Genomic DNA, 12,532 nt, shown 5'->3' with positions numbered 1-12,532 from the left:
TGCACGGTTACAAAATGAGCATTTGCAATAGGAAAATGTTTGCACTCAATATGGTTTCCACATAAATCTTTAATCAGTAAGAGGCTACTCATATCCCATTCTATTTGTTTGGGGGGAGGTGGGGAGGCATGATAGAATTTTCTGTATATCCATTACTTACAGAAGTAAAGTGAAAAAGAGGAGGATCTCAAAAGCAAATCTGTGACTTCTTCAGGGAAAATGAATTTAATCCATTTCAACACATGGTTAAAAAAGAAAAAAGAGCCATGTTCTTAGAAACAAATGACAGTTTTCCCTACAATTTCCTCATATCAAAACCAAGCTTCTAGACATATAACATGGGTTCTCAAGAGGAACTTCTTAACCAGTCTCCCGCATACCAACCCCTGACAAAAGCCTCTTCCAGGCTTCTTGATCATAGTCCTTCCAGCACTACAGAGAAAGTCTGCACTCATAAACTGTGCTTATAGCCAAAATTGGAACTACTCATTCTGATACACAAGCAAATCACAAAAAACAACCTAAAAATCCTGAAGCAAAAAATTTAAATTAAATAGATCTATGGCACTAACATTCAAAAAATAGCTTAACAGAACCAAGTAATTCTAATAATAGCCCTAAAAAATAATCAATTTGTTATGCTTTAGGATATGCTTCTCTTTTCACAATGAAGTCATCCTTGAGCAAACATATGTTAGTTGACCAGCAGCGCCAATTTCTTAAATATTAAGGTGAATGTCATCTTCTTTGGATCAGTGAAGGAAAAAAAAGTACTTCCTGAAAGTAATTCTATTTGGATCAGCAAAGTGGGGCTGGGATCTATACTTTCAGTGTTCTTTCGGTAATTTTTTTTCAGTTATAAACAAACAAACAAACAAATGCAATAATGAGGAACTCTGGTCTTTACAGACATTAAGTAGATATATTCATGCATTAACAGTTATGGTTTCAAGTGGATACTTACTGCTGGGTTTGCATCAATGGCATGTTAGTGCTCTCATAATTGTCTGCATGTAGAGGTGGTATGATTTCCCCAGTCACAGGGTGAAATACAGGAAGTGTTGACAGGGGCCATGCTATCTCTCTATTCTTGGACATGTCACGAAGTTCTTTGGTAGACTTCTGAATAGCACTATGATGGACCAGTTGGATGCTAGGTCAAAAAGAAATAAAACAACATATATTTAAAATCATACATTAGTCCCATGAGTCATCAGTTTGAAAAAGTAATGGAACCTTTTTTCCTTTTTAAAATAAGAAGACATTATTTATTGCACTTTGGGCATTCTACAGGTTAACCCAGAAAAAGATACATTTCATATACTTTTGACATAGCAAAACTGAAAATTATACAGTAATTTTTTAATAAATGTGTCTCTCATTAAACTAAGCTATAAAGCACTGTGTTAATATTACAGCCCTAGGTAAGAAACTAGTATTCTATTTAATTGCTATGATTAAGATAGAACTACCATAGCTTTTATATTGTTGTTTCTGACGGGGCATTTATAAATACTCACAGAAATTTCATTTTATGGTAGGTTATTACTGTAGAGTCAGGAAAACGTGTATGCAAGGTCTTTTCATCTGTTCTCTGGTTTATAGAAATGCAGATTGGGAAATCACATAATATAAATGGCAAGTTAATATTCTGAATCTAAAATATTTTAGGTTTAATTTTTATCTTTATAATCTTAGTTTTCAAATCCTTTTTAGTTTTAGTTTCTACCCCTCCTAAATATTTCTATTTAGAAAGCAGCTTTCACATTTATGAAATAAACTATGAAAGATGATGAATGGGGGGAAAAAAGCATGACACACATGTATGGAGCATGATGAGCAACTGAGAAGTGAAAAAAAATGATAAAGAAAATAACAGGAAAGAAGACACTTACTCTGGTGTTTGCATGTTTCTCTTTTCCCTAGAAACAAAACAAAATTTATGAATTAAATAATAGCATTGATATTTGGAACATTAAGACTATATGCGCATGGATCTTGCATGAGGTGGAAATGCTGACATTGCTACTATTAATGCAACCAGGAAGCATTTGCCACCAGGTTTATGACATTACTTGGATGAGTATACATACAGAGATGGAATACTGATGAGAAACACAGAAAAAATGAAAAAGAAGTGGAGATTAAGAATCAAGCTCTTGGAAATAAATTCTATGACATAATGAAATTAGGCTACACGTAAAAAATGGAAGAATTTGTTACTTGCTGCTTTATTAATTTTTTATCCTTTGCTTTGTTCCCCTGACTTCCAGATAATCATGGGAGATTGTTTTAATTGATATAGATGCCCCAAAAGTACTAACGATTCACAAAGTGAGGACTCATTACCCAAATTATCATCTTATTTTCATTAATTTACTCCTAAGTGTTTATATATCTATCTGTACATATATTTAAAAACATTTAGATTGCATCATCCTGTTTGACGACAGAACAATTTCAAGAAGAATTCTGACACTTGTTTCTGATCAAACTGACTGAGATAATTTATTTATTTAAAGTGCAATTACACTGTCAATAGCTTCCACAGTCTCTACTTACACAAGATGACTTGTACAACCGAAATATCTAGCCTCAATTATTCTTGGGGCTGTTTTGCCAGCATGAATTTACATCTAGCCTTTAGAATTTTTGAATGAAGTAACTATATCCCTTAATTTGATTTCCTAGACTCGAAACTATTTTAATTCATTTAAAGAAATAAAGTGCTGTAGTTTGACTTGCACATGATTTCAATTCATTTATAAAGTGTTTTATGAACTAAATGAATCTTGGCTTTTAATGGAATCTTATATGTTGTTACCTTAGTAGGCTTTATAATTTTTATTAGTGTTTTAAAGTACTCACACTCCTTCCCGTCGGCAGCACATGATATAAGCAAGTATTAGAAAAAGGACCAATGCTACTGCCGAGGGCACAGCCAGTGTAATTAGGAAATCCGTGTAATAGTCTCTGCTTTTCAAAGAATCGGAAGGGGGTTTGTACTCTCCACCATCAGGTAAAATCCCCTCTCCACGAATCACTTCCTGATAGGTGGACACTTGCTTTGTTTTATCAACCTGATACAAAAGAAGACAATTACACATCAAATTAATAGCTGCAAACATTATGAAACTTTAAAATTTAGACATATCAAGACAGTCTTTGACACATTTCTAAATAGCAACTTTTTCCAATTACTTTATCACCTTGAACTTGCAATTTCTGGAAGGTAGGAAGAAATAATGAATAAAAGCAATAAATTAAAGAGTTTATACTGGCTACTTTCTATGTCCCTCCCACAACATATATGCATACACAAAGGTATACACACATAAGAAATATGCATGCATGTGTGTGTGTGGAGTTGTTCTTTTTCAGTTTACTTCCCCAAAGCAGAAGTCCTTCATACTACTATGGAAATTTCTTATTTCCTAGTGACAAACCTCTGGTGCAGCCGTGAACTGGCTGGCTGATAACCAGTATTCAGGTATAGTTTCTAAGGTTAGCAAAACAGAAAAGAAAAAAAGAGAATTTCTAAATGAGTACAACCTTAATCTTTCTGCCATCCAGCTGACAGCAGTTGTTTTTTGGAAAGACAATATAAGAAACAGGTAATCCATCCAATTATATAGTTTTATTAAATGCTATCCTGGGCTCGAAAAAATGTACAACACTTGCACTATATCAATTTACCTCCACATTAACCGAACTGCTTTCACTGAGTTGCATTTAATTATGCCATGATTTGTATTGAAGGACACTACAAAAATAGCCACGTGAAATACGTCACTACATTTGCTCCCTCCTTAAACAAATGTTGGGGAGAATTATTTGTGGCATTTCTCAGTAATCCTCTCCCATAAAACTCCACCTAAAGAATTTTGTTCACAATATAGTGCTAGTAAAAACTTTATTTTCTGCCAAGGAATTGATGTTCCTTTAAGAATGAAAATTAAGTAACAGTTGAGTTTCCTCATTTAATCCTGGACTTTGTGGGGCTTGTTGTCAAACTTGACCTTAGGTTTATTTTGGGGTACAGTTCAGGTCCTGATTTTCCATTTCTTTTATATTTAATATATTATGTTCAATGACCCTTTTATTTAAGCCTCCTGAAATACTCAGTGGTAAGATGTGACCTATAAATAAATACATGTAAAAGAAAAAATGAAAATTCCCAACATTTCTACTTAGAAAGTCTCACCACCAAAAATAAAATCTTCAAAGCATAAGTCATTTTTAGACCTTTAGAAATTAGGTAATATTCCTAAACATGAATGCTGGACAGCACAAGTAAAATGGCGTGGTCAGGGCCCACTGTCTGCTGGCTCTGGTGAGTATCTACGTTTATCTACGTTGTGACTTAGCCATTCAGGCTTTTGCACCCTTGTACACTTAGCACCATGACTGAAATACTGAGCTCTGCAAATTCAACATTAATCTATAATACACATCCACCACCGCATTTAAGTGATTTTACTCGATTTAAGAAGACAAAGAAAGGAGCATTATTTTTCTAAGACACAAGCAACATGGAAAGACGAGTCTGGGGCCAAGGGCCACAGGTGCTAAGTGCTACAGTGTGAGCAGTATGTTCTCCCGTCCTGGATCCGGGAAAGGTGCCTGCAGCTGGTTCTCTAAGACATGAAGTGACAGTTGTGTTTATGTGTCAATAACTTTGTTCAAATGTCAACTTTAAACTTAGACCTGATTCACTCACCACCAATCATCAAGAGTTGACAGAAGTTAAATCTAAAGGTCACTAAAGGAATAAAATAACTTCCTATCTTACAAAAAGTAGGAACAAAAATATAATACTTTATATAAAATTATACATATGTATATATTACATATATATAAAATCTTACCCACATTTTACGTTTTTGAGTATGCTAATTAAGAGGTAATTTAGAAAGAAATATTTAATATTTATTGGGCTGTCAGTAAGATTCTGACTTTCCTCTTCTTTTCTTTGATTCCTTGATCTTTCCCTACAACTTGAGTTTCCAGGGCACTGAATCAAAGTACAACATTGCTTTATTTTCTGATTTATTATTGCAGTCCAGTCTCCTTCCAAAGTGGGATAGTAGCAGCATATTTGAGGCTTCCTGCACATGTCACACTGACTCCAAAATCTATCTGGACTTAGCAGCCACCTGGATGTCCAGGGCGATCACTTGGACCACCTGCAAAGCTAATCTGGCCCCAACAACTAACCAAGGGTGGACTGAGTACAAAAGTGGAGGTACTATTTCTTAAATGGATGCACTGTCAATGAGCTTGCTAAATCCTTAAAGTCAAGAGAAGTCAGTTGCAGTTAACAAAGTAAACCCAGGATTTGTTCCTAAAAGCAATTCAAGATAGCAAATGCTATCTCCAGCCACATGACCTCTAATTACATTTGCAAAAACAAAATAAAAACTCACCAGTGAAATTTTGCACCAGTCAATGTAAAATTGAGTACGAAATTTTTTATCACATGTTATTACAGGCTCCATCTCTTGACTGCATCTCAATTGATTCTGTGGATTTTCAACTTCTCGTAAACAAGAAGAAAATGGGACGTCGGCACCAACCATGACATAAACGCTGCAAAAATGTGAAACTTTCAGGTTATCCTTTAAGAAAATTGGAAGCACTGAAAAACAATCTACCCTGAAAGCAGGATTTATCCTTTTGAATTGAGGGATTATCTAGAATCATCCCTAAGGTAGGGGCCTGGGCTTTAAAAGCAGTGATTCATGTAGGGGCTTCTTTTCATTCTTTCCTTTATTCAACCAATATTTACTGAGTCCTCTGGTGCACCAGACACTCTCTTGAGACTCTGTTAATTTCTAAAAATTCTTTTCACCTTATTTAATTCAAAATAATCATGTATCATATTTTGATAGCCTACTTCCATTCAAAAATTATTCTTAAATTGTTTATAAAATAACATTATCACCAAAATATTACCAAAATAAATCTTCATCTGACTGCATTTTAATAAGATTGTGATATTACATCCTGGAGGTGTGGAGCTTTAGGCAGACTTATCTATTCTACCTAAGAGTTCTGTCTGCCAGCTTTTCTACTGCACAGACCCCTACCATTAGTCTCTCACTATAAGGTCTCTCAATTTTTTATCTAAGAAGTTAATATAAGAGAAAAACTATTGTTTGGTAAATACAAATTAGGCAAACAAAATTTATTTTCTTGATGTGTATCTTAGCAATAGGGGGAAAGAACTCTAAAATTGGCCAATAAGATTTTCACAATAAAAGAGAAGATGGTGATAATAGTATTTAAATCATCTTGGAGCAGCTTGGGAAAGTAGGAATTTCATGGGTTTTTCAAAAGAAAAGGGAAAACCAGGAAATTCCTCTAAATAACTATTTTTTTTCTTTTTCCTAATGACAATTATATAATTACTTACAAAATGGAATATAGCCAACAAAATTCCAGCTGCCTTTTTTGCAGAAATTGACAAACTGATCCTAAAATTCACATGGAAATTCAAAGGACCCCAAATAGCCACACACACACAAAATTCTTGAAGAAGAAAAACTTGTAAGACTCACCATGCCCAATTTCAAAACTTACTATAAAGCAATATTAATCAAGATAATGTGGAACTAGCATAAGGCTAAGCATGTAGATCAGTGGAATATAATTCAGAGCACAGAAATAAAATCTTTAGTAAATTGATTTTGCCACAGGTGCCAAGATAATTTAACGGGGGAAAGAATCAGTCTTTACAACCAATGGTACAGGGACAACTGGATATCCACATGCAAAAGAAGTTGGACCCCTACCTCACACCATATAAAAACTTACTCAAAATAAATCAAAGACTTACATGTAGGAGCTAAAACTATTACACTTTGAGAAGAAAACAGGCATACATTTTCATCACCTTGGATTAGGCAATGGTTTCTTAGATATGATACCAATAGTTCCAGAATTAAAAGAAAAAAAATAAATTGGACTTCATCAAAATTTAAAACTTCGTGATCCAAAGGACACCATCAGGAAAGTGAAAAGGCAACTCAAAGAATGAAAGAAAATACTTGCAAATCATATATTTAATAAGGGACTAGACATAGATATTTCTCCAAAGAAGATACACTAATGTCCAATAAGTGTATGAAATGATGCTCAACATCATTAGCCATCAGCAAAGTAGAAATCAAAACCACAATGAGATACCACTTCATACCCATCAGGATGGCTATAATGAAAATAATAGCTAATAGAAAGAGCTGGAGAGGATGTGGAGAAATTGGCACTCTCCTACTCTGCTGGTGGGAATGTAAAATGGTGTAACTGCTTTTGAAAACAGTCTGGTAGTTCCTCAAAAGGTTAAATACAGAGTTACCATATGACCCAGTAATTCCACTCCTAAGTAAGTGCCCTACGAGAAATTTAAACATATGCCTATAAAAAACTTTGCACATAAATGTTCTTAGGAACATTATTTGTAACATCAAAAAGTGGAAACAACCTAAATGCTCATCAACTAATGAATGGATAAAAGATGGAGGATCCATACAATAGAATATTACTCAGCCATAAAAATGAATGAAGTACCAGTACATGCTACAACATGGTTGGAACTTAAAAACAATATGCTAAGTGAAAGAAGCTGGTCACAGAAGACCACAGACTGTATGATTCCACTAACATGAAATGTCCAGGACAGGCAAATTTATAGAGACAGCAAGTAAATAAATTGTGGTTGCCTAGGGCTGGGGGTAGTGGTGGTGGTGACTGCTAATGGGTATGCAAAGGGAGTGCTGGGAGGATAAAAATGTTCTAAAACTGACTATGGTAATGACTGCACAACTTTGTCAATAAACTAAAATCCATTGAGCTCCATATACTTCAAATAGGTGAATTGTATAATATGTGAAATATAGCTCAGTAAGCTGTTTTTTAAATGAAATGAAATAGAAGTGTGGCATAAAAATTCAAAGCTGTGTTAATGTAAGTACAAAGTCACACTGTGAGGTGACAACTCTGTCCCAGAGTACGATTACACAAATTCATTTGGTTGTTCTTTATGTCAAATTTATATTAGGACTTACAATTCATTTGAAAGACAATTTTTTAAAAAAACATGGTGTCTTTGGGAGATAAAAAGTGTATAATAGACTGAAATTTAAAATCAGGTTAAAAATTTTAAAGTTCAGAACAAAACTAGATGTAAGAAACCATTGGTAAATAATTTAGATGATTAGTGAACAGATACATATTTCTTTTACAACAATTTACTTGTAAGCTTCATGTAAAGCCAATTTCTATCTCCTTATAAACTACCTAGCAAAGACCATATTTTTCCTTGATAATTATGAAATATATTTGTAAATATAGAAATGAAATATTTAAAAAACTGTTAAAAGTCCTCTTGCTTTTACATAACATTGATTTGCATTTATAATTAGTAAGATTTTAAGTTAATTCACTTTAAGATAATATAAATGTGCATAAGTTTTAGGTGTTTTGAAATGCTTTATTTTTTTCTCAAATTATAAAAGCAATATGAAAACATTACATAAAACTTGGGATATTAAAAACAATTAATTTCTATTACCAAGATCACGATTTTAATTTTCCAATGTACCTTGCAGAATATTTTTCAAGTGCATATATTTTAACCTAATTGCAATCATCTCTAAAATACAATTTTGCACCCTGCTTTTTCGCTTAATGTGCCATAAGCATTTTCCATGTTGTACAGTCTTTGTAATTACAGTTTCATAGCAATATAATTTTTAAGTGCATATGATTTAGTCAGTAATTATTTCAGAGTTAGACATGTAAGTTGCTTGCAATTTTCTGATGTTATAAATAATATTGTAAGGACTATCTCTGTGGATATTCCTTAATGTTACTATCTTAAAAGAGATGCCTAGAAGTGGAAACATTTTTATGACAGTTGACACATACTGCCAAATTACTTTCATCTCTACTTGGATGATCCAGAAGCTTCACAAACTTAATATGTTCCGAACTGAGCTCATCACCACCCCACCCCACCTCCACCTGTTACTCCTTCGATCTTCTTCTCTCTCGGTGATTGGCATGGCCAGATGCTCAAGCACCATCATCTTTGACTCCTGTCCTTTTCCCCACATATTCAAACCATCATCAGTCTCTGACGTTTACCCTGAAAGAACTCTCAAACACAACTTTCCACTCTGTTCCATCCCACTGCCACCACCCCAGTGCTGGTCACCATCACTTCCCACAGAGAGTGAAGCAACAGCCCCTAACTGTTCTCCTTGAAACCAGTCTCTCTCGCTAACCTCAGGGAAACTGTTTACAGAATGAAAGTCAGTTTAAAAACAGAAACAACTGTATATTCAAAAGTTGCTAAGAGAGTAGTTCTTAAAAGTTCTCATCACAAGAATAAAAACTGTTAACTATGTAAAGTGATGGATGTTAACTAAACTTATTGTGGTCACCACTTCACAATATATACTTATATCAAATCATCATGCTGTACACCTTAAACTTATCCAATGTTACACTGTCAATTATATCACAATAAAATGGGGAAAATAAATAAGTTAATAAAATGCAACCAGATTACTCAAGAGAAGCTGGTACTGGATTTGCCTTGTAAATCAAAAAAAAATGTGTATTTTTCTTATTAGCCAGTAAGTTTCAACATGTTGACTTTTAATTTATATGAGGTTATATATAACAGTAATAATTCTATGCTATACATGCTAAAATTGCATTTTTCATAATCTACTGTTTTCATATGCAGCTTTTTTTTCATCTGCTGCTATTTTTATAGGCTAGCTTTCTGATATGCAGAAATTTCAAAATTTTATGAGTGAAAGGAGGATGATCTTTTACCTTTATGACCTTACCACATGTTTTCAAACTTTTAAATATACTCAAAGAGATGAAATGGGAGTGTATTATCAAGTACAAGGCTCTCAAGCAATGTTAACAAAACATGGTAACTCAAAATCTTGGGAATTGAGTACACTGAATAAAACATGTTCCTTATGAAGGATTTTTTTTCTTCCAATTTGAACAACTCACTTTCCTTTGAGATAAAATGCATTTACTGAGGCCTTTACTCATACAATGTGGAGAATCAAGTAACAGGTAAAAAAATTTAAGTCAAAACTCTCCTTTTTTCAGCAACAGCCAGAAATATCCGATGATCGTATTTTTTACCTCATTTTCCAAGTAATGAATGCATTTTATTATTTTGTGTAAATAGGAGATAAAGGACAGTTTAGACGAGAAAGTGTCCACACATGTTACACATTTTCTCAGAACTCTTGAGCTCTATATAAAAATGCTTCATGACTCTTGCCCGTAGCCCATCGCGCTTCTGAATATCAATCAAAAAAAAAGACGAAAAATAAAGAATAAACAAAACTAAATAGCTAATCTAATTCAGAGTAAAAAATAAAATAAAGAATAAAGGTCACTTCTAGCTCTAGTTCTCCTGCTTGTTGCTCCTCTTTCCAGAAGAAAGGATGAATTATCAGAAGAGGGAACTGGCACACAGAGCTCAGATGCCTGTAGGTTTTTTGCGGGGGCAGTTTTCCTGCCTGCAGAAAGAAGGCATTTGGGTTTGGTCCACTCTTTCAACCATGTGATGGGGCTTTGCAGGCCTACTCGAGAAAATGAAATTTTTTTTCTGCAAATGTCCCTAATACTTCCAAAAGATATAAGCCCAACAATTCTTCCTGGTGCACAAGGCTTTACATGGTGTGGTCTTTGCCTCCTTGGTTATTATCACTCCTGGATCCCTGGCCCCAATTTCTACAAAAAATAGGTTCTCAAATCAACCAAGCTTCCTCCCACCTAATGGCTTTTGCCCTAGATGTTCCCTCTGCCTAGACTCTCCCGTTCTCATTTTTTCAGCAGGTTGATTTGTATTCATATTGTAAACTCAGATCAGGCTTCATCTCCTCTGTGAAACCGTTGGCGTGGAGCAGAAGCAGGGGAGGAGCCCTCTCCATGAATACCTCAACTGTGATAAGGACAATACTGTTTTTTAATTATCTGATTACTTGCCTGGTCCCTAACAGACTGGGAGCATAGATTATATTCTTTAAGTCACTGTATCCTAGAGATTAATAAATTGTTTCCCTATAAAAATACTTAATAAGTGCTGAATAAATGAAAGAAAAAATGAATCTATGAACAGATCTAAGAACAGATATTAAAGACATATAGTTTAGATATATAGTTGCATTGATTTTATTTATTTATTTTCATACTTATAAAAGTGGACTTATACTGGTTTCCAATTTTTATTTTATTAAAGGCTTTTTTCAAAAATTCCAATCTCATATCATGGCCATTTCCTAAATGACAGAAGATTTGCATAAAAAATATAGGAGGCATGTTATTAAGAATAAAGGACTACCTTGTAAATCACCAAACATGGGGACAGATTCAGCCCATCACTACAGACTGGCCTAGAACTATGACCTTGCATCAGAGCAGTCTTTGGCAGCCACTGACTTACATTCTCTTCCTGAAATGTAACTTCTCACCGAGGCCTTTACAGGGCAAAAAGCAGACAATTAAATTAGAAGGAGCACTTTGTGAGACTGTCTAGAGAATAAACTGGGATTCTCTGTTGCTGATTGAGGCTAGATCCACAGGCTTTGGTAACCAGAGGAAATAGTGGTAGGTTTGACAATCTCTTATGAAAAGTGAGCATATTCTTTAATCCTCACACCCCATCATTCCCTTCATAACTACCATTTACACCACATCACTCACCCTGGGCTGGCAGCTCTGCCATGGCCAGAATGAAATATGAACCTGCTCTTCTTTCCACCAGCTTTATCCCAGGCTAAATGCACCCACAAGTCCTTAGCCTCTGGCTCAGTGTCGGGAGCAAAAGCGGCCCGGCCACCATGCCCAGAGACAGCACCGTTACCCTGGGGTTATAGGTCTGGAAAGTGAAAGGGAATCTTTTCAGGAGGCTCACCCTTCCTTTGCAGAGGCTTACTAACTTTGAAGTAAATCTTTATAATTATTTTCTGTTAGATTCAGAAGCAGTTTGAAAGTTGTCAGTGAGGTCTGAAGAGATGAAGAAAATAAGCAGATCAAGAAGGATGAGGAAGGAGCTGGGGTGCTGCAGACGGGGCTCTTGATGATTGACACAATGGTGCTTTGGGCTGTGGAAGGGCCGCAGGTTTACTCTGAGGTCTACTACTGAGAGCTTCTCTTGGTCATCTGCTGTTGGTTTGACTAATACGGAAAAATCTGCAGTTAGTAAACTGGCTGCCATGTGTATTAGGAAATAATTTCATGGAGATTTTTTTTTAATCAGAGATTAAGACTTACACTAAGTATTAAGTAGAACATAGTTATTAGGTGTTTAATTAATACTTCCAAAGTGTATGAATATAGTTTTAAATACAATTTTAGAAAAGAAAGGGATGCAATTCCTTTGCCATCTCTAACCCTCCCTCTCGATCTTTTCAGTATTTCATTTTTAAAGGGATTTATAGTCTATGTTATTTTCAAAAGGAAGTACAGAGTCAAAAAGTTTAATAAGTGA

At 34.7% G+C, this 12,532-nt stretch overlaps 1 protein-coding gene across 10 annotated transcripts in view; it reads right to left on the bottom strand.

Moving 5' to 3' along the window:
• The window catches only part of SGCE (sarcoglycan epsilon), a 64,686-nt gene that overhangs the window by 11,837 nt on the left and 40,317 nt on the right, over positions 1-12,532 (bottom strand). For 5 of the 10 annotated variants that reach the window (XM_074367475.1, XM_074367476.1, XM_045508721.2 and 2 more), the window contains 4 exons: positions 5,427-5,589; positions 2,869-3,080; positions 1,896-1,922; positions 965-1,153 (listed from right to left, as the gene is read on the bottom strand). In XM_074367475.1, coding sequence (XP_074223576.1) covers positions 965-1,153; positions 1,896-1,922; positions 2,869-3,080; positions 5,427-5,589 — 591 coding nt within the window. Of the gene's footprint in view, positions 1-141; positions 209-964; positions 1,154-1,895; positions 1,923-2,868; positions 3,081-5,426; positions 5,590-12,532 lie in introns of those variants that run through there. The other 5 variants (XM_074367477.1, XM_045508733.2, XM_074367473.1 and 2 more) reach the window with 2 other exon arrangements.

The sequence above is a fragment of the Camelus bactrianus genome, chromosome 7 (assembly GCF_048773025.1).
Source record: "Camelus bactrianus isolate YW-2024 breed Bactrian camel chromosome 7, ASM4877302v1, whole genome shotgun sequence".
Lineage (NCBI taxonomy): Eukaryota > Metazoa > Chordata > Mammalia > Artiodactyla > Camelidae > Camelus > Camelus bactrianus.
This window is presented reverse-complemented; position numbering and strand designations above follow the sequence as displayed.